General features: G+C 51.0%; 1 protein-coding gene across 13 annotated transcripts in view; it reads left to right on the top strand.

Moving 5' to 3' along the window:
• The window catches only part of SNX14 (sorting nexin 14), a 2,214,134-nt gene that overhangs the window by 655,102 nt on the left and 1,536,434 nt on the right, over positions 1 to 22,598 (top strand). For all 13 annotated transcript variants that reach the window (XM_069606348.1, XM_069606351.1, XM_069606342.1 and 10 more), the window contains one exon: positions 17,488 to 17,644. In XM_069606348.1, the coding sequence (XP_069462449.1) occupies positions 17,488 to 17,644 (157 nt within the window). The remainder of the gene's footprint in view (positions 1 to 17,487; positions 17,645 to 22,598) is intronic.

The raw sequence follows: 22,598 nt of genomic DNA, 5'->3' as shown, positions 1-22,598 counted from the left end.
GCCTGTTGCCCACAAGTTTGTGAGCTCCAATGTTGAGATCCCATCTTTTTCCACATAAACTGGTTGAGCAGCGCTCCTTATGCTCAGTAGATCGATGTTCTTGCATCGTGTTAAGTTTAAGCACGTTCCCAGCAACTGTATCTTTGATATTATCATAGTGTCTGAGTAGTGACTCCAGAACAAGATGTAATGCTGAAATAGAGGCGGGCCCCAACGAGTCAACTTTTGGTAACATTTCAGATTGTCTCCTCAGGTTGATGATTTTGGGCGTAAAGAAGTTATTGGGCCTTGTTACACGGTAGGCGGTAAGTAACGGTCCTTACCGCCATGGCGCTAATAACGTATCCGTGTAGTAAGCAGCCCGCTAATTGCGTGGCATTACGAGTACGCGGGCACGAGCTTTGCGCTATGCCGTTAAGGACATTACCGCCATGCCGTAAAAGGCCCCAAAAAGTCCCTTAGCGGCACCAAGGAAAGCGCTGATAGCACTTCCGCCATCCATGAAACCGACATTAGCGGTAACCAGTAGAAGCTGTCAACGCTAAAAGCGTTGACCATAAATAAGCGTTACCGGAAGTAGCGTCATCGCACAAGAACGGGAAAGAGCACGGCGGCCATCTTCAAAAACACAATCCATTGCCATACTCGGCCCCAGGACCTGCAGCAACACCACAGCTGGCCAAAATTATCCCTAAAACCCCTGAGAATGCCCAAGGCCGTAAAAAAAGGTGCAGCGCAAGGAACGCTTCTCCAATGAAGAACTGACAATGTTAGCAGACACACTTGCTGCTAACGCTGAGGTCGTTTTTACAAACGACATGCGGCGTCCCGCACTGATAAAGAAAAAGGAGATCTGGGCCGAGGTGGCCCGTAAAGTCAGTGTGGTGGGCTCCACCCCCCACACTGCGAAGGACGTACGCAAGCGGTGGGACGATCTGCGCCTCCGTGTACGGAGTATTCTAGCAGCCAACAGGAGCCTGGCCATGGGTACAGGAGGCGGAGGAGGATCCCCAATCAAGCTGCAAGAGTGGGAGGAGACATGTGCCATCACCACTGGCGTCGAATCCATAGAGGGAGTGGGTGAAATGGAGCGCGGTGTGCCGTAATCGTCAGCTGGAGGTGAGTGTCCACACAAAACACTGCAATGCAAAGCATGAGGTAATCCCCCAAATGTGACCTTGAAATTAGCTCATGGATGGAGCCATCACACATACATGTACACAACCCTGCCCATATGCTGTGCACATTCCCACACAACCACATGCATGCAGCATCTTGGACACGTGTCACCCAGACTCATGCCTGTATGACCCACCCATCTGGCTAACAACCTGTATGGCCCAACTTCAAGTCCAAATGCATAGAACTGCAGCAACAACAGCATTTGCATGATGCACATTGACCCATCACTGATGCTATCCCTCTATTTGTCCCCCACACGCTCACAATCTGACAGTGAGGAGCAGGACTCTGCGACGCAGGCCCCACCTCCAAAGAAACAGGCCAAGGGCATGGAAGTAGGCACCAGGCCCAGCACATCGAGGGGCACTGAGAAATCTGCACTGCCGCAGAGGGCCAAAGCCACACATCCACCCACGTCACCAAGGCCTGAAAGTCTGTCAGACAATGTTGCAGCACCCACTCCAGCCATTCCCACCACGCAGGATCCACTTGCGGAAGGATCACTGTCCGTCGCAAACAGCTCCATTGGCGAGGCAGCTGCCACGGCACCCATGTCAGATGTGGAGGAAACGTGTATTCCCCAGCATGGGGTCTGGCATGGATTCACATGCTCATGAATATTCCCCGTCGTCAGGCTGGGAATCCTCGGTAAAGAAAAATCAGTATCAGTTTCGTTTCTGATCTGTCTTTCGTAGTAGTAACCAATCACTGATCTCTCCGTCATACTGACCACAGCCAATGACTGCCATCACCCCAAGCCCCGCCTCTGGCAGCCATCTTCAGATTTTTACCTCACGTTCATGTGTTGGGATCCTCGTGCTATTGGTCGCGAGCTGTAGTGCATTTTCCTGCTTTTTCATAGGAAAATTCTCTCTTTTTTCGGTCAAAAGAGCCTCAAGCTCCACCTTTTCTTTATGTGATCAACGGGGACCTGTGTCGGATTCCTCTACGCCCCTCAAAGGTGAAGATTTCGTCGAGCCACGCTTTTGGAGGACTCCAGAAATTTCTCAGGCCCATCTCGGACATGGCCCAGGAGAAGGGAAGCTCGACGCCCGGAAAGCTGTTCAGGGTCTGACCTGGATGCCAGCTTCAGAATGTCTTTAAGGAGGATGAACACTCCCTTTGCCTCTACTGCCTGCATGAGGAGACGCACGTGGAGAAGGACTGTGCGTTTTGCGGCAATATGTCGAAGCGGACCATGATGGACCGCCATCTGCGTCTCGCCAACTGGCTGGAAGGGAAGAGCCCGTCAGGCGAGAAGAAGAAGAAGAAGTCCGAGCGGTCTTCTAAGACCTTTGAAGGTGCCCCGGCGACGGGGGTCCAACAGAAGGCCAAGCACCGCGAGTCCGCTGGCACCGGGAGCGCCGAACGTTCGGGCTGTACGGTTGCCAGGCAGGGCGCATCCTCCCCGGCGTGGAATAAGACCAGCCCGTCGGGAGGGATCCCGACGTAGGAGACGACGAGAACGTCGAGGGTGCCGACGAGGCTCCTGACCGCCAGTCGGAATCCCATCAACCAGTGCCGGAAGACAACTCGGCGGCCATTTTGTTGGCTATACAGTCCTTATGCTCGGAGATAAGGACGAGATTGCCGTTACCACCAACGGAGGAACCGCTCCCGACGGGGGACCCGGAGCCAGGCCCTTCTGGGAGCCCTCCTCCCAAGAGAAGAAGGATTCATCCTCCACCTCCTTTCCAACCATCGTGCCCTGCTCAACCCTCCTCCCCGTCCACGACCCGTGGGGATGATACGGGGATGGACACGGCCGCGACGGGTACAGACGACGAGGTTTACGACGAGGATCTTCCGTCGTCACCTCCTCCCCGGGCTTCCCCACCCGACGAGATTGGATCGTTTCATGCCATGATCGCCAGGGCATCCGAGCTTTTCCAGCTCTGCCCGGAAGAGAAGAAGGAAGGTTTCCTTTATCAACGGCGCGAGGAAGACGGTCCTCGCTGTACCTCTACTGGACGATATCTGGGATGAGGGTCTCGCCCTCCTCAAGAACCCATTCACAACGCCTGCGAGAAGGGATCGGTACGAGAAGAAGTACCGGGTCCCGGACGCGGCCCCCTTGTGCCTTCGGGCACAGCCGACCCCGGACTCGGTCGTCTCCGCGGCGGCCAGGAAAGCGTCAACCTCCCCACCGGACGGCGAGGGAAAGAAATTGGACACGATGGGACGCAGAGTCATCTCATCGGCAGCGACGACGATTAAGGCTGCCAACGCCTTAGCCATCGTAGCCCACTACGACAGGGAGTTGTGGTACAAGATCGCCCCCCTGCTGGACTTCCTACCGGATGACAAGAGGGCGGAGGCCCTAGAGATCTTGCAGGAAGGAGAAGTGGCGTCGGACCACGCCATTACGATAGCGACGGACATCGCTGACACTGGTTTTCGCCAGTTGGGCAACAGTGTGTGCCCCAGACGGCGTGGATGGCTCAAGGCAACGGACTTCCGGCAGGACGTGCAGACCAGAGTTTTGGACATGCCATTCGACGGGAGCAACCTGTTTGGGAAAACAGTGGACGATTCCCTACAAGCCATCAAGACGGACACGGAGACGGCCCGGGCTCTTGGTGTTCTCCAGCAACGACAGCCGTCCTTTCGGAGCGCCGGAGGCAAGCAGGGTGCCTCCAAAGGTTCCGGCGGCGGATTTTCCACCTACCGTCAAGCGGCCCGTTCGTCGTCACAGGAAGCCTACAGGGGACGAGGCAAGTCGGGCGGACCCCGCCATCGTCGCCAGGGAGGACAAGGCGGCAAAGCCTCGTCGAAGCAGGACTGCCGGCCGTGGGGTCGGGCCCCCACCGAAGCATCCCGGTGGGAGGCCGGCTGGCGAACTTCGTCAGCGTGTGGGAGTCCATCTCCACCGACCGTTGGATGCTGGACACCCTGGCCCAGGGTCACGCGCTAGAGTTTCTGAAGAAGTGCCCGCGCGTCCCCCCCGTGGCCAGGAAGGAACATCACGTCTCTCAACTTCTCTTGGAGGTAAAGGCGATGCTTAAGAAAGGCGCCATCGAGCTTGTCCCAAAGAGGCTTCGGGGCTCCGGAGTTTACTCAAGCTACTTCCTCATGAAGAAGAAGACAGGAGGATGGCGTCCCATCCTGGACCTACGACGACTGAACAAATTCATCAAGGCACAGAAGTTCCAGATGGTCACCCTCCAGCACGTCCTGGGTCAGCTGGAGGAGGGCGATTTCCTGTCGTCGTTGGATTTGGAGGATGCCTACTTCCATATCCCCATCCTAAAGGGACACCGAAAGTTTTTCAGATTCGTGGTCCAAGGGCGTCACTACCAGTTCAGAACCCTTCCCTTCGGATTGAGGTCGGCACCCAGGGTGTTCACCAAGTGCCTCGCACCGGTGGCGGCGCGGCTGCGCCTGGAGGGGATCCACGTCTACCCCTACCTGGACGACTGGCTCATCCGAGCAAAGACAAAGGAGCTCGCCGCGGAGCACACGGCGAGGACCGTCCAACTACTCACGGACCTGGGATTCTCCATAAACTACGCCAAGTCCCACCTGGTGCCCGCGCAAGACGCATTGTTTCTGGGAGCGAAACTCGACACAGTGGCGCTTCTGGCCTCTCCGTCGGAGGAAAGGACGAGGGCCATCTTGGGCAAGGTGCAGCGGATGCTGGTTGCGGACGCGGCCAGGGTGAGGTCCATCAAATCCCTCCTCGGAATGATGATGTCTTGCATTTATATCATCCGCATATGCAGGCTTCGGATGCGCCCGTTACAGGAGTTCCTGGACGCTCGCTGGATCCAGACGACGGGCAGCTTCGAGGACAGGATCACACTCGACGAGAGCTTCCAACGAGCGATCCGGTGGTGGGGCACTCGCGCGAATCTGACGGCGGGCATGGACTTCCAGACCCCGGGCCACCAGAAGACAGTGACCACGGTTGCCTCCCTGGAAGGGTGGGGAGCGCACACTGAAAATCTGCACGCGAGGGGCCTTTGGCTGCCGACTGAGAAGTCCCTCCATATCAACTTCCTGGAACTCCGTGCAGTGTTTTGGGCCCTCGGGTCCTTTCTTACGTCCCTCAAGGGCAAGGTGGTGAGGATCTTCACCGACAACACCACCACCATGTTCTACATCAGGAAGCAGGGCGGTACCAGATCCCCAGCCCTGTCCAAGGAGGCGCAGGATCTGTGGCATTGGGCCGTCGTCCAAGGGATATTTCTGGTGCCGTTTCATCTGGCAGGAATAAAAAACACCATCGCCGACTCGCTCAGCAGAGAGCTGCGCTCGTGCCACGAGTGGGAACTACGACAGGATCTACTGGACCGCCTCTTCCGACGGTGGGGCACACCCCAGATCGATCTGTTCACGACGGCGACGAACTCCAAGTGCCGGAGGTTCGCCAGCAGGTTTCCCCAGCCGAGGAGCATGGGCGATGCTTTCTCGTTCCCCTGGGAGGGCCTGTTCCTATATGCGTTCCCTCCATTCCCACTGCTGATCCGGCTCATCAACCAGCTCAAGAGGTCACGCTGCAGGATGATCCTCCTCGCACCTGCGTGGCCGAGGCAGATATGGTTCCCGACCTTCTGGACTTGTCCGCGTCCCCGTCAATCAAGCTGCCAGTGGACGCGGATCTTCTCTCCAGGGAAGGAGGCGCCATCCTCCATCACGACCTGAAGTCGCTGAACTTGCAGGCCTGGCTCCTGCAGCGTTAGAGTTTGGAGGTTACGACATACCGCCCGACTGCAGAGAGGTTCTTGCAAAGGCCAGGGCGTCCTCAACTCTTAAATACTACGGACACAAATGGAAGAGGTTCTCTGTCTGGTGCCACGCACAGAAGATTAACCCTCTACGGATTACGGCTCCTCAAGTACTGCCGTACCTGCTGACGCTGGCCAAGGCTGGACTGGCGCTCGCTTCCATCAAGATTCATCTTGCTGCGATCTCCCGATACACCAGAACCACGGGACGGACGTCTTTGTGGTCTCATCGTCTGGTGAAAGAATTCATGAAGGGACTGTTCAGATCGTTCCCGCCGGTGAAGGCTCCGGCCCCGGCGTGGGAGCTCAACGTGGTGCTGACCAAGCTCATGGGGCCTCCGTTCGAGCCTCTGCACTCAGCTCCGTTGAAGTTCTTGTCGTGGAAAACAGCGTTTCTTGTGGCCATCACCTCCGCACGACGGGTGGGAGAGATCCAGGCCCTTTCTTACAAGGCCCAAGGTGCCGTCGGACTTCCACCTCAACTAACCCTTGGTGTTGCCTGTTTTCTTCCCGTCGCCTTCGTCGCCGGCTGAAAGGACTTTGCACTCGGTGGATGTGGCTAGAGCGCTGAAGTTCTACGTGGACCGCACGAAGAGTTTTCGGAAGACGTTACAACTTTTTGTGAACTTTGGACCTGTCAATCAGAGGAAGGCTCTCTCGAAGGCTTCCATTTCCAGATGGCTCTCCGGCTGTATCATGTACTGTCATCGGTTGGCAAACCGACCGCTGCCTGGCCGTCCGAGAGCCCATTCCACCAGAGCGATCGCAGCTACCACGGCGTTCCTATCTGGTGTGCCCCTGCTGGACATCTGCAGGGCTGCTACGTGGAGGTCGACGCACACCTTCACGAAATTCTACTGCGTCGACCGGGATTCCAGGGAGGAGTCCAGGGTCGGCCAAGCAGTGCTGCGCAACCTGTTCGCCTAAGGTGAGCCTGGTGAGGAGGTAAGAATTGGTTAATGTTGAGTTTTGGATGTAATGCTTAATGTTGAGCCTTTGCCACCTCCCGTGGTTGTGCATGTGTGTACTGCTATGTATTCTTTTATTCATGAGCATGTGAATCCATGACAGACCCCATGCTGGAGAAGGAACAAGTTACTTACCTGCAACTGTTGTTCTCCAGCATGGGTCTGGCATGGATTCACATGCGAACCCTCCCGCCTACCCCTCTGCGGCTCTTCACTTGGTCATAGTGCCACTTCACGTGCTACCAAATCTGAAGATGGCTGCCAGAGGTGGGGCTTGGGGAGATGGCAGTCATTGGCTGTGGTCAGTATGACGCAGAGATCAGTGATTGGTTACTACTACGAAAGACAGATCAGAAACGAAACTGATACTGATTTTTCTTTACCGAGGATTCCCAGCCTGACGACGGGGAATATTCATGAGCATGTGAATCCATGCCAGACCCATGCTGGAGAACAACAGTTACAGGTAAGTAACTTGTTCCTTTCACCCATTGAACACCACACACCCAGCCCGCAGCAGTCGGCCCAACAGAGCCCACGCCCCACATCACATGCCAGCAGCCATGAGCTGTCTGGGGATGAATATGTGGCAGGTAGCTGGAGTCCCACGGTGACATCACCTGATGGCGGACACATGCCACAAGCTGCGTCAGGTACCATCAAACGCAGACACAGAGGCCATGACATGAGCATCATTCGACAGCACCAGGAAGACCTAACTGCGCTGGTTGGCGAGCATGTGGGCGAGGGTGCCCTGGCGAGGGAGGAGTGCAGGGAACATGCCAAGGGCATTAAACAAGCCATTGAAGACAGCACCAACCGCATTTGCGAAGAATTATCAGCTGTGAGGCAGCTCCTCAAACACATTGCAGACGCTGTGGATAGGCGGAACCCTGCCCAGGGACTGGACCAACTGAGCACCTCCTCTTCTGCCAGCTCAAGGCAGACCAGCCCTCTGCGCAGGTCCATGCGGGCTATACGGCGGACAAACTTGCAACCACCCGATGCTGGCAGAGGAGTTGGGAAGTAGGGCCAGCCTGATGTTGGTGACTCGTGTACTGTAATGCTGCACTGATGTGCAAGCCATGTTTGGGGGAATTGTGGGGGAGGGGGAAAGAGTGTTTGGGGGAGTTGTGGGGGGAGGGGGGGAAAGGGTATTTGTGGTGTAGGGTCCATGCACTTCATATTATTACTATACTTAATACACACTTGTGTCATGACGAATCACATGAGTGGACATTTTTCATTGTGCATGTGTGCTTTATTGGTGGACAGTGCACAGTGTTTATTTCCCCACAAAACCCCCTGCCCTGATACCCACATCCATTGCACCCTCTTAATCCATGTGTATTAAAAATATTGGTCTATCAGATGCTGGCGCACAGCACGTCCCTCCTGTGCATCGCCACCTGCATGACGTGCTGCCCCATCTTCTCCCTCCTCATCATCATCCTCACCAGGTGGTTGCATTTCAGTGTCAGGGGGCAGAAGCACATTCCGTCTGATGCACATATTGTGCAGCATGACACATGCCATGGTGATCTTGGCCACATTCTCATGCCCGTACAGGAGTACCCCACTCGACCTGCTGAGGCACTGAAACCATGTCTTCAAAAGGCCAAATGTCTGCTCAATTATCACACGGGTATGGCTATGTGCACGATTGTAGTCCTCTTCGTGCCTGTTCTGTGGGTTCCGGACAAGGGTAAGGAGCCACCTCTTCAAGGGATAGCCAGCATCACCTGCATGGGTGCAACATTGGATTTGTGTAAGTGATTACATCAAATGGAACCAGTACCTATCACACACAAGTCAACTTTGATTTGTGGATGACATCCACATATCCCTACATGCATGGAAGTAATCAAAGTAACTGCAATGTGGGAAGGTGATCTAGTCCTTGCAAGTGTTCATGCACTGTGCATGCCTACGGCAGTTGTTGCCATGTACTAGGTGATGTTTAGTCATTTGTATACTTTGGTCCTGTCACCGTTTGAACCAGACTCCTAGTGAACTGCCATTCCAAACTTGATGACCCCATACTGGCATGCAGCACTTCTGTTGTGGTGTACGGGTGAGATTCAGTATAATGGCTACAGGTGATCCCTTTGTATGCACTAAAGGTCGTATTTCCGTTGTGATGCTGTTCAGTGTACATTTCCATTGTCCATATTGGCTGCATGTTGCTGCATTGTGTTGTAGAGGGTACGGTCTGATGATGTGCAATGTGGATGGATATGGCATGGTTGTGGTAATGGCTTAATGTCATTGTTGTGCAGCTTACGTCTTGCATGTAGTTTTCATGTGTCAGGTTCAGGCTGGCCTGCCGCGGGGGACAATGGTGTATTTCAGTATGGGCATTGTTTATTCTGTCAACTGATCTCAACCAGTTGGAGTATGCATATCCCCCCCCCCCAATCACACCCAGTTGGAGTATGCATCACTCCCCTCCCCAATCACACCCAGTTGGAGTATGCATCTCTCCCCCCCAATCACACCCAGTTGGAGTATGCATCACTCCCCCCCCCCAATCACACCCATTTGGAGTATGCATCTCACCCCCCCCTCCAATCACACCCAGTTGGAGTATGCATCTCTCCCCGCCCCCAATCACACCCAGTTGGAGTATGCACCTCTCCCCCCAATCACACCCAGTTGGAGTATGTATCCCCCCCCAATCTACTCCCCACACCACACTGCCATGTGCTTGCCATGCTACTCACCGAGTAGCCACAAACGTTGGGCAGCATGTCGCTCCATGTAGCGTGGTATCGTTGAGTTCCGCAGGACCATTCAATCATGGGTTGATCCGGGATATCGGGCACAACAATGTGTGATGATCTTGTTGGAGTCACATACCATTTGGACGTTGATGGAGTGGTATTGCTTTCTGTTTCGGTACACTGCCTCCATGGAATGTGGGACCACCAATTCCACATGGATACAGTCGAGGGCCTCGATGCAATTTAGGATGCCTGCCAGTGAATGGAAGCCAACTTTGGTGTTGGAGATCTCCTGGGTAGTCCGTGGCAGGGATATGTGTTCACTTGTGTGCTTCAGGAGGGCATCGAGCACCTGGTTCAGCGTGCCCGAGAATACTGGTTGTGATATGCCATGCATCTGCCCTACCGTGTGCTGGTAGGTGCCTGTGGCCAGGAAGTGGAGCACAGAGACCACCTTCAGTAGAGGGGGGATGGCAGTACGGATGCCTATGAGGCTGACTATGTCGTTGTGTATCATGTCCACGATGGTGTTGATGGTATCCCAGTCCAGACGGTACAGGGTGTGTATCTGCTCAGGTGTTAGGTTGAATGGACTGGCTCTGATTCTGGGGATTGGTGGCTGCCTCTCTGGTACAACTAGCTGCACTGGTGGGGCTTGCTGTGCCTGTCTCGCCCTCCTCCTGCGTATCCTCTGTGATGTCTTTTGTTGTTGCTGTTGCAATGCAATCATGTCCTCCAGCCCCTGTAATGCTACTAGTATTGGAATCATTTTGGTGTGTGAATGGGTGTGGGAAGGGGTGTGGTGTGCTCCTTTTGTACTGGCCCAGTCTCCATTGCCTCCACCTGTGCTGATTGTGTGCACCTGTGGCAGATGGGAACACTGCACATGGCCCTTTATGGTTGGTTCGCGATGCCGGTATTTCCGCCATGCCGGTATGGGCTTTTTGGGCCTGCTTCATGCCGCTATTTGCATGTCCGCATGACTTGTGATGTACTCCTATTTCCGCCATGCCGCTATTGCTGCCATGAGGGGTCGCGTGCCCGCGACCGTGCCACTATTAGAGGCACCATTCTTAGCGGTGCCGCTAATAGTGGGTAAGCGGGTCGTAATAGACAGGAGCGGTTAGCGATGCCGGTAATCCTTTACCGGCATCGTTTTTCCCTTACCGCCTCCCGTGTAATGAGGCCCATTGTCATTAAAGAGGGGGGAGATGGATACATCCCGCAACGTTGCCAGTGGCAACACAGGATCTGTGTAATTGGCTCCAACCCGAGTAGGAGCCGTGTTAGTCATATTTGTAACGTCCATAGCGTGTACAGCCTAATGAAGGACTTGTCCAGAATTATGGAACTGTCCAGGGGTGGGAACCTGTTACCAAACCAATGCCCAATTGGCCTGATGTAATGCCCAGGTGGTCCACAATCTCTGCATTAACAGTAAACTGATCCTCTTGAGGGGAGGATAAAATAATTGGGGCGTGATCTTCTGAGCACAAAACCTGCGCATAAGTACTCCCATACAGGATCTGTAGTAACCCCAGGGACGTGTAGCAATGGCCCTTATTTACTGCTTTAAACTGCGTTTCCACAGAGTCAGTTATTTTAAAATTAGAGTTCAATGGAGCAGATAATGCCGGAAGATTTGTAGAATTAAAACCAGCCAGTAAATAATTAGGTGAGCAACTCGCTGAAGAAGTGTCAGCGGCCCGGAACTTACTGCGCAGCGCTGCCGGCATATTGTACACCTTGAGTTTTTAATTGGGTAAATCCTTGGCACCCGAGGCACATGAGATCACACATAGCACTCCTTATCACTCTGCTTAGGCCAATCTAACTAAATTGAGATGAGGTTAGCACTAGTAAACGAAAAAACAAAAACACGGCTCAAAGGGCAGAGACCACTAGAGCCCTGCCCGCACACACTGTGACCTTAGCTCCAAGTGGAATGGATCAAATGGTAGAAAAATCTACCGTGCAGTCACTGTTTCACTTAAACGTAATTGGATCCAAGTTGCCCTCTGGATACTGCACACGGTTGCGATCACTTACTGCCAATGCTTCTGCGTGGTTTAGGTTGGAATCGACTGCTGAAAGCTGGATTGTCCTAGATTCACTGTCTTCACCTCACTACTGCTCTCTTAAAGTGCACTGGACTTACGTGCTGCCCTTCTATGCCCGGTGTCCTTCAAACTGCAGGGGTAGTCACAGGGCAGAGAGGGAATATGAATTTACAGCCCCCCTGCTCGCACAGAGCCACTGAACACTCTTCATCGCTGTCACCCTCTGCTATTGGTCAGGGTGTAAGAGAGATTACACCCTCCACCTCAGGATGAATACTGTGGAAAGACTCTTCGTGTAGACACAATGTAGCACCTTCCAGCCGCACTGTACACTCTTCAACACTTCTCTTTTTGACATACCATTCTAGGAATCCAGACTTGAATTCACACACTGCAAAGTTCCGCTACTTAACTGACAGCCGTTGTTCTTACACAGCCAGCCTGGCTCTTGTTGGTTCAGCTTCTCTGCATCTGGTCTGTCTCCTTCTCTCCTACTGGGCCTTCAATCTCAGGCATACGCACTAGCAGGCTTAGTTTCTCCCCAGTCTTGTTCAGACCCATCTGAGCTCTCCTCACACCGGAGGCCTTTCTCTGCATTCTTCTCGACGATTATTTGGCGGGGATTCTTTCTCGCTCCCCAGCAGAGGCTTGTTACCAGCGATCGTCTCTTGCTTCTCCCCTACCTCTCTCTCTCTCTCCGTTTGGACACTGACTGGCATATCTGCAAAGTGCAGGAGGGTTGGGGCTATTGGGATTTACACCCCTGCTCACTATTGCATACATTGCCCTGCATTGCACATTTTGCTTTCCCCGCTTTTCACATTCTTCTCCTCGTCCAGCCAATGACAACCTCCCAAAAATGTCTCACACTCTTTCACTCTCCCATGTTGTTTCAGATGTGGGGTGACAATGGCAATGGAAAGCTGTTGTCCATAGTTTACGGCTATGGAGTGTGCTAGGGAGAATTCTCACATATGGTTAATTTCCCTTACATAGTGAGTCCCTCAGCAGCTTTGCTGGATTTCTGGGGTTTATTTTTTCCACCTGGTAAGAGTGTGAACCTTTTTTCCACTCTTACATGTGTTTTGCCATGTGTATTTCTACTTTTTGTGTGATCTTGGGCTCTGGAGCCACACCACTCCATGAGCCCAACTTCTTGTGTGTGTTACACAGCACCTTGAGTGCAGTAACACAGGGTTGTCTCTAAGACTTCCCACTGACTCCATTTTTCTGGGGCTGACTACTGTCCCCCAGAAGCAAGTAAAGTTCCCATTTACTTTATGTAGTCATGTAACCTACAGACCCAGTACACCCCATCTTACATGGAGTATTGGAAGGGGTTAACTCGGATCCCTTTTTGTCTGTACCTCCTGGAGCCTTGTTTCGCTCCCTTAACACTAAGACTTGGCTGGTGGCAGTGGTCTCTACCCTAACTTTTCTACCGCGATTATGTTATAGAAACGTGGTACTGTTTTAGGCTATTGTATTAGCCTCGAACATAAACCCGCTTGACCAAATACTTTTTATTTTGGCTCTGGTCGGGTTTAGTCGCCATTTCTTTGTGTTAATATCCTTCTTGTGTTTAACTTTGTGCGGCAAACCAGGTTTGCCTTCTTTGTTGGCCGTCCTTTGGCGAGCTTCTACGAAGAAGTCCTCCGTTGGCATCTGGGTGTCTAGGTGGGCTGAATGTGAGGGAGGGTTTTAGTAACACCCTGCACATGGTCTCCTTGGAGACCCAAGTCACACTTTGTGTCCATTGGCTGAGGTGGTTGTCCGAGCTGGACAACCCCCCTGCTGTGTGATTGACAGCCAGCCAGGCTGTCTGAATGGGGGATTTCGGCATAAAAGGCAGGACTCTTAGGCTGGAAGTCAGTCGCCACTGGAACTACAAGAACCGAAGAGAAGCGGAGAAGAAGACGGCTGCTGCAACTCCTGAGTCCAGGTGAAGCCCTGCTGCAGTCCTGAGCTATCTACCCTTCAACGACAGAGAAGATCCAGTCCGGTGACTTCTTCCCTTGAGTCTGGTGGGATCAACCAGCTTACCTTTCTACAGCCAGAGAATCCACTCCTGGGTCGAAATCGCTGCACGAAGCTGTAGTGGTCCGGATAGCCACCAGAAGAGCCCTCTCCTGTTTTAAAGGAGCGCACCTTTTATTCACTGTTGCTTTGCTGCTGCTGGCCTCCTCCCTGGGTAGTGCAGATCGCTCCAGACGCCCTCCTTCTTGTCCCCACGACTGAAGCTTCAGGAACCGTGAGTCTGCAGGAACTACCAGGAACAACTGCCGTAGCATCAGCTTTCTTCATTCAAATAAGGTACTGTGTCCATTTGGTCGTTCTCTACGTCCGACCTTAAGGAATCAGGGTGAACCCTTTTCCTTACGGAAGGTTTGTCCTTTCTTCCTTACCTCTTATAACTTTTGCCTCCCTTTGACACTATCCAAGTACTCCTGGCAACGTTAATCTCGAACTGTTCTAATCGTGTGATCCTCGACAACAGAGCCCTGCTCCATTTGACACTGGCACAGGCCTATTGACTTTGTCTGTTAGAATACGTCCTGTGATGCAAGTGCCTCGACAAAAGTAATGTCTATGATTTTTATCCCCTTTTTCCTTGGTTTTGATTCAATGTGTTAAATGCTTTTTGACTACGGTTACAATTCTCCCCGCGGGTACGCATTTCTTTCGTAAGAACGAACTGTCATTACTGTCAAAAAGTGAGCGCTGCTTAAGCCTCGGTAAAGGCTTTTGTTTCACAACACCGTTCTGTCAAATCCTAATGTACTTACCTTGAATTTACCTGAACCAAAGGAATTGGTTGTGTGTGGTATATTAAGAGTGTGTTTTTGTTTAATAGAAGTGAGGTGTTTTGAGGTGAGGTGTTTTGTGAACAGATGGTTTAAAAATAAACGCACTTCTATTTTTTAACCAGAAACCTTGAGTCAGTGTTTGTTTGAGTCACAGTAATTGTAGTCCTTTGTGTAATTCCTACTACTGCTCATTTGCTCTTGAGATAAGCCTGGCTGCTCTGCTACTGCTATCACTATAACTGTGTAGTACAGGCTTGTACCAAAGGTGAAATTGTACTGCCATTTGTAGACTTAATTGTCTGTAGTGTTCCTTAAGGGTACTGCAGAGGATTCTGCCTAACAGAGTGCATTTCGTCATAGTGCCTGTCAATATGTGCTGAAGTGGCATGCTGAATGAAGACAGACAAAAGTCTTTGTTATGCTATGTTAATATTTTGATAATGCGGACCAGGGGGCCCGGAGTCATACATGCGTTCTGCTCAGCACAGGATCTCAAACAAACAACATAAGTAAGCAAGCTGGTTAAGTGAAACGTTTATTTTCAGAAAACCATTTGGGTCACAAATGGTTGGAGAGCTGAGTGGGAACTCTAGTTGGTGAGTTCACCAATGAGATACTAGACCATTCTCTCTGTGCCATTACGGTAGAGGACTATCTTGAGATTCAGTTTGGTAGCCAAGCAATGGCTGATTTTCTGAGTATGAGATGGTCATGATATTTATCCCATTAATGTTGAGGGTTTTTTGCTACCACTCGGTTTTTGGATTCCACATCGTGGAGCATGGAGGAACTATGAGAGTTGAGGACAAGGAAGGAGAATGTAGTGAGAGTGTAGAAGCGCATATCCATAATGTGATACTGACACTAGGCCCGTTAAAGTTGAGAAAGGGTCTGGGTCATGACCCTCAATCTGGGGTGTGAGGTTCACGAATACGAAAGCCAGATTCCGCTCTTCCCCAGATATGTGAAGTGGGCGTTGGGGAGGTCCCAGTCCCCGAAAGTCCCCATGTGCCAGAAATGTCAAATCTGGTACCACTCTTTATCTTCCAATGCCTTCCAATACAGTTGCTGGCCGCAGTTCTTCTCTTTCAGGACCACAACTCCCAGGATCCCCAATAAGGTCCAGTCTGAATTCAATTGCAAGGGTAAACCGCAACACAGCAACAAAGACGATCCCTGAGCCTTCACCACACCCCAACAGCATCCGATACTACCGACAAGCTCAGAACTCCTCAAAACAACCAGAAATCGAAATTCCAGAGACACAAGACGGCAACAAAGCAGCAGGAAAACCACCACAGACTGTCTGCAAAACTATGCTGGAAAGCGGGGGAGGGCTTATAGGGGTTTTCAAAGCCTCTCACCTGGGTCCTGGAGAAAGGACAGCCACCAATTGGTGCACAGAGTGTGGTGAGCACTGCAGTCAATGGGAGGGGGGAGAGACGCACAACCAACAGCAGCACCTTATAAAAGGAGACCGAAAGACAGGCAGAGTGAGGGTTGTATGGTTGAGGTTGCATGGGTAGCTGGCACGGGACTGGCAGATCAGGTGGAGGAAGGACAGCAGCGCAGAATGTTGGTGAGTTGTTGGCAGAGCTTTGAAAAAGTAAGGCACTTACGAGAGGGTGTGGCAGTGGTATATAGTGTAGTATAAGTGTATTGTAGGAAGTGGGGAGGGGGTGCATAGACGGCGCAAGACAGAGACGTAGGGGAGTGAGGTAGTAGAAGTTAGTGTGAGAGGCAGTGAGTGTTAGGAGAGCGTGAGACTAGTAGAGAAGGGTGTAGGAGTGGAGTGTGAGGAAAGGGGATTAGGAGAGAAACGGGAGGGGTGGTAGTAGTGTACATAGTAGCAGGGAGATAGTGGTATTGTAGGGAAAGAGCAGCAGTAGTAATGCAGAGAAGGTAGTGGTAGTAGTGGAAGGAGTAGTCATTGTGTGGGAGATGGGGTAATAGTACTAGTACAGTGGAATAAGCAGAAGTAGTACCTTCATAAGGTGGAGGCAGGAGAGGGAAAGGGAAACATCAGACAGGCAACAGATGTGGGGAGGAGAAAAAGTGGGATTGGACGGAGGAGGTCCGGGGAAGAAGTAGAGTAGGAAAGAGATGTAGAGGGCTGGAAGATCAAAATGGCACACATACACCACCCCTTCAGAACTAACCGTTGGTAGTGTAGGGCCAATTATATGGCCTGCTTTCAGGGAGTCCTCGTTAGAAAAGGCAGTGTTAGACAGTAGAGGTTACCAAGCAGTTGCACTACTCAGAGGTTATGGATACCTGGGCTAGGGTGGTAATACTAAGGGAGGTGAGAGAGGGAGGGACGGCGCTAGTTCCACTTCCCAACTCCAAGGAACAGTCCCTATTTTCTGAACTGTGACACTCCAGCCAACCGGCTAAAAGCCGAGCAGAACCATGCAGCCATGCTCTGGGTGACAACCATATTTCTACCAGTTGCTGCCCTGATCTATAGAGCAGCCAGCAGCAGCCACTAAACCTTGCTCATCTAGAGTCAGTAAAGATGGCGACTTCTATAGAACTGGTGAGAAGCAGTGTTACAACGATCATAGACTGTTAGAAAACAACCATCGACTCTGAAATGCTGAGACCGGGGACCTGGACTTTGAGACAATTTGGTTCTAACAGAGTGATTTATTACTTTCTTGTTTCAACCTAAGAAGAAGCCATCTGAATTTTATTCGCCTTTTGATTCATCAGAAGAGACGCCATACTATGTGCCTTTAGCAAGACTTATTATTTGTTGTTTGTCTATGTAGCCCTTTTAAAACAACTAGATAAGTTTGGGTCTCATGGATCTCCAAAGGTCCCAGCTTTTATGATTAATGTACGAGTTAAAATATATTCAACCATTTAGTAGCATTGTTCTATAAAGCTTTCTTGTTTGTTTTCTGTTTGCTATTTAGACATGTACTTCTTCGAATTGTGAGAATGTAGCTTTGACAATAGTGTTAGGTTTCAGAATATGTACGTACTAAATATATTACGGTAAACACATTTCTTTCCAGTAAAAAATGCTGAATATCTACAGCAGGCTGCTTTAGAAGAATATGGACCCGACCTTCACGTGGCTTTAAGAAGTCGACGAGATGAGTTGCACTACCTCAGAAAACTCACCGAGCTACTGTTCCCTTACATTCTCCCTCCCAAAGCGACAGACTGCAGGTACATCAGTTCTTATCGATAATCATTTTAAAATAACTATTTATAATCACTGAAAAAAATTGCAAGGAATGTTATACAAGTTTACAGCACAAAACAAAAACCCCAAAATGTGCCTGTTATGATTCCTTAATCAGTCATAAATATGCCAGTGCAGTAAACTGCTCATGACGTCACATGTCATGCTGACTTACATGGAAAATTGCCTCTTGAAAATAATCTTTGTCTATTCGGGCTTTCTTCTGTGTTCGACCTCAAATGAAGAGCAAAACTCTACATAACTACTGATTTTAGCTAGTTCGTTTTTCCCTTGTGTCTTGTAGGAACTGTGGGTCTGCACATGTTATTTTTGTTGTGGCATCAGGAGTAGTGCTCGGTGGTGGCTGATTGCTGGGGTCTTGCTGTTTTGTCCTGCAACCCTAACGTTTCTTCAATGTATTTTTTTCTGTGAATGTCTGTTTTTCATTACAGAAGGATCATCATTTCATGTAGTTCAAGTTATTTTCTATGATTTTTGGTTATAGTTTTGTTTACTAATATATTGTAATTTATCCACTGGACCCACTGGTCATGGCCTTTGTCTAGGCCCTATGCTCCTTATAGAGCCCCAGTGTACACATTGGGCATGGCCTGCAGCTATGCTCTGAGCACATCGTAGAAACCATGGCACCTCCAATACATCCATTTTGCCCACAAGCACGCCCTGACACCATGGAGAGTGGACACATTGCCCAGGGCTTGGCCCAGCGGCAGCTGGTGAATGTTTTTATTGGAGGCGCGTAAAAATATCTGATGAAGGTGAGTGAGCGGCCAGTGTAGCGAGGGAGCTCCAACCATGGAAGTGTGCTGAGGGGTTGGGGTCTTTCAACAAGAAACGTTTTAAAAGAATGGATTAAATTGGTGCATTCTGCAGGATGCTTCCACAGAAGAATTGTGTAAAAAGCCACACAGTTTACAATCAGTTCTGTAGAGTAACATATGATAAACTCCAATAGATGCCAGGTCACCAACAGTGCACAGAAGCATTTTCCAACACATTTTCATGATGTCTTTGCCCACAATATATGCCTGCATTCTGACAGGGTGAAAAATCAATTTTCATGCTGGCTGTGCCAATATTGACATGTAAGAACACTCATGTTGTCTTTGCCCATAATGTGATTCTGATAATTACAGGTGCACACAACTATTTTCACAATAAACCCAATTGAGTATGTCAAGAGAACTTAAAATATTCTGTAGAAGTTCAGAGATGCAGGGGAGAAAATGCGACTCTGGCACAAAATGTCGCCAATATGCAATCACGAGAAAGAAAGTGTCACAAATTGGTGGACACTTGCGTCCCCTGCACACTTAATTTACTGACAATATAGTCTGTCAAAACGTATATTCAAGTTAAGAGTTACTTTCTTTGATCATTTATAAGGGAGTGGTGCATTCAAATTCAACAGGACAACTTATATACATTTTATAACATTTTTCATCACATTTCTTAGTACAAAAAATTCAGACAATGGTGAGAACGAGAAGAAAATGTATGAAATAAATCAATATGTATTTAAAAATGGAGCTCGACACGTTTCGGGACGTGTAATCCCTTCATCAGGAACAAATGATTCATGAAGATCGTGTTTTTCAAACTTCAGCTCATATCTACAAAATAAGCCACATTGTGTCAGATATTAATAAAGATGAGTTATTCATTTAAGAAAAATGTCATCCAATTCAATAAAGTAAATGAGTCACCTTGTTAGGAATAACAAGGCAGACCTCGGATAGGCAATGTTTTTCTTTGTACTTCTGTCACGTCTGGAGGAGTCACCAATCTTAGTAGTTGTCTGTTCTATAGAATAAGCATGGGTGTTTGCTCTCATTATTATTGATTTTTTAAGGAGGACATTACAAAAAGTAAAACAGGAGTGTGGGGAGCCTCCTTGAGCGAGGGGGCAAGGTGGGACCACTTATATTGTGTAATGGAGGAAAAAGGAAATAAATAGGAGCCCACATAATTAATGGGCTCAGATACAGTAGTGGTTGTTGTTTTAGTTTTTGGGGTGGGGAGGGATGGAGGGCAGGAGGGAGAGGGAGAGGGAGCGCTAGCTAGCTGACGGGAACAAGGGTGACAGTGAATTTATTATTTTATGACTTTGACGTATGCAGTGTGCGAGTCGAAGCGCACAGACGCTTTATTTATTTTATTTTAATATTTATATCATGCGGTAGCTCGCGAGCCTCGGGGCGCCGAAACAAGAACACGAGAAGACAGAACAAACAGGTAGTGGGACGGATAGGACGGGACGAACACAAGAAATTTCTCTAACATGGGAGTTGGAAGGGTGGCAGATTATTTGAATATGTGGGTTTTTACCATTTTGCGAAAGCGAGTGTAGTTGGGTTCCAGTCTTCGGTGGTCCGGGAGGTTGTTCCAGAGTCTGGCAGCTAGGGTCGGAAAGGCTCTGCCTAGGCCGCTTTTAAGTTTGTGTGGGGTTATGGCAATTTTGCCGAGTTGCGACAATCTCAGTGTTCTATTTGGGACGTATGGTTTGATCCGCATTTTTAGGTACGTTGGTGCCTTTCCGTGAATGCATCTATGCACAATGGTTAAGGTCTTAAAGTGCACCCTATCTTCAATTTTCAGCCAGTGAAGCTCCCTTCTGGAGTTGCTGATATGCTCTGTTCTGGATTTAAGCTTGATAATTCTTACAGCGTTGTTCTGTACAACTTGGTAGCTTTGTCGACACTGCTTGGAGGCACCCAGGATTAAGGCGTTCCCATAGTCGAGGCGCGACAGGATGGTGGCTCTTGCTATGGTCATGCAGTTGTCCTCTGATATAAATGGTCTGATGGCTTTTATCAGTCGTAGATGGTAGGCACAGTTTTTTTTTTTAATGTATTGTGCTTGGGCATCAGCCCCCAAGGATGCTTCCAGCAGCATACTGAGGGTTTTAACCTTGCTCAAGACCGATAAGGGTGTATCTTTGATCTGAAAGGATGTGTAGGAAGGGGATAACTTAACACGGGCGGAGGTTGAACCGAAAATCATGAGCTCCGTTTTTGTCCCGTTAAGGCACTTTCAATTGGAGTCCATCCATTGCTCCACGTGGTTATATATCGTGGTAAGTTGCTCGCTGTCTTTCTGATAATAGGCTTTAGAGCGTGCAAATCATTGTAATGGGAGGGGAGAGCTGCAGAAGGGGGCCGGCAGTTGGCCATTGTGACCCCGACTGAGGGATGCTGACGAGAAGGGGGCAAGTCTAAAGTCCCAAGAAACAATGTGTTAACAAGAGTGAACCCGGCCAAGGGATGTCCACTGGAACTGTTTAAAAAGACATTGATGAGGCATTCTCCATGATCTGCTCCTCACTCTAGGGCCTTATTTAGGGTTGAGCCCCCAGATGCCCCCCAAGAAGCCCCCTACTGAATATGCTCCACCCCCCATGGGCCGCGTGAACCTGAGGTGCCCCCCCCCGGTCCAACTCACGGACCGGTGGGGGCTGAGAAACAGAAGATGGGACCACTGTGGTCCACAGCGAGGTGTGCCGCGGCCCAGAAGGCACACGGGCTGGTGCGCATGGGCTGTAAGAGGCACAGCTTGCCTGTGCTCTCCGGCGGGCCCCCTGAACCTCGGGAGACTGCCAAAGATGCTGCAGCAGACACCCCCGTCCCCCCATCAGAGGGGTGTGAGGCAAGGGACTACAGGGCCCCCTCTGGAGGGGTGAGTGGTCCGCTGACCCAACCCCCATCCCCGAGCATTGGAGAAGTTGCGGGGGCCTTCGGGGGCACCCGCTGTGCCATCGGGAGGCCCAATCAGCAGAGGGCTCCCAGCCACCACAGCGGGGGTTGCCAGCTAAAAAGCGGAGGCCCGCTTGGCTTGAACAGGGAGTTACATCTCCCTAGGACCACACAGCACAGGGAGTACTGAAGGCTTCCCCACAGTCAGAGCCTTGGCACAGGCCCCGGATTGTTGCCCTCTAGCGAGGCAGAGCTGCCTGGGGCCTGGCCCTCTCGCCTGTGAAGGGGGGAGAAGAGAGTGGAACGAAGCAGCAGACTTAGTCCAGACCTCAGGACCAAAAGATAGGTGCTTTGCCCCACTCCCCAGAACAAATTGGGGGCACCCTTAAGGAAGCACAGCAGCATCAGCCCTCACTCCTCCCACCCCGCACCTGAGGAAAGTGAGGCCGGCCGTAAAGGAGGTGTGTGGTGTACAGTTGGAGCGCATAAAAGGGGTGCCCAGCCTGCTGCCGGCCCAGACAGGATGCCAGGGTGACAGAAGGTACAACACAGGAGGGGGAGTGGTGTAAACCCTGTCTGGGTTGGATCAATGACGCTGCCAAGGCGGATAATCCCCACAAGAGTGACACAGGCTGAGGAGGCTGTTGCACGATCACAGGAAGAGGTAGAGACCATATAGAAGGGGGGGCCCGGAAGAGGAACAGGACTGAGGGTTCATTTGGTGAGGTGTGTGCCCCCTGGGCACGCATAGGGGCGTGTGCCCACCCCCCCTTGACCCAAGTTAATCAAGATATTCCCAGTGACCGGGGAGAAGTGTTGCCAGGGGTGCAGCTGGGAGAATGGGCCGTACACGGGGGGCCGCTGCAGCCAAGGACCCCATCTGGAAGGAGGTCCGGATTGAAAGACAAGAAAGGAGGCAGGGTGTGGGCCCCCCTGGCCCGGTATGGGCGGTGTGTGCCCACCCTGCCACAACAGATACGAACCCGACACGAGAAGGCCAGAGGAGTTTAGCTTGGTCAACAGAAGACACCTCTAGGTCGGGAGTGGTGGCCCTGTGAGGCTCACAAAGGCGTGCCACAACCAAGGCATAAGGACTCTCACCAGCTCATCATAGGGACCTCCCACCAATGGAATCACTTAAGGCAGTAACGCAGGCGCCTAAGCCGCGCATTGGGGCCTCGGACCTGGGAGCGCCCGACTTTCTAACGGACGGCCCTAGTGACGC

The sequence above is a fragment of the Ambystoma mexicanum genome, chromosome 4p (assembly GCF_040938575.1).
Source record: "Ambystoma mexicanum isolate Mex_15411 chromosome 4p, UKY_AmexF1_1, whole genome shotgun sequence".
Classification (NCBI taxonomy): domain Eukaryota; kingdom Metazoa; phylum Chordata; class Amphibia; order Caudata; family Ambystomatidae; genus Ambystoma; species Ambystoma mexicanum.
Note: the sequence above shows the minus strand (reverse complement) of the source record. Positions and strands in the feature narration are given on the sequence as shown.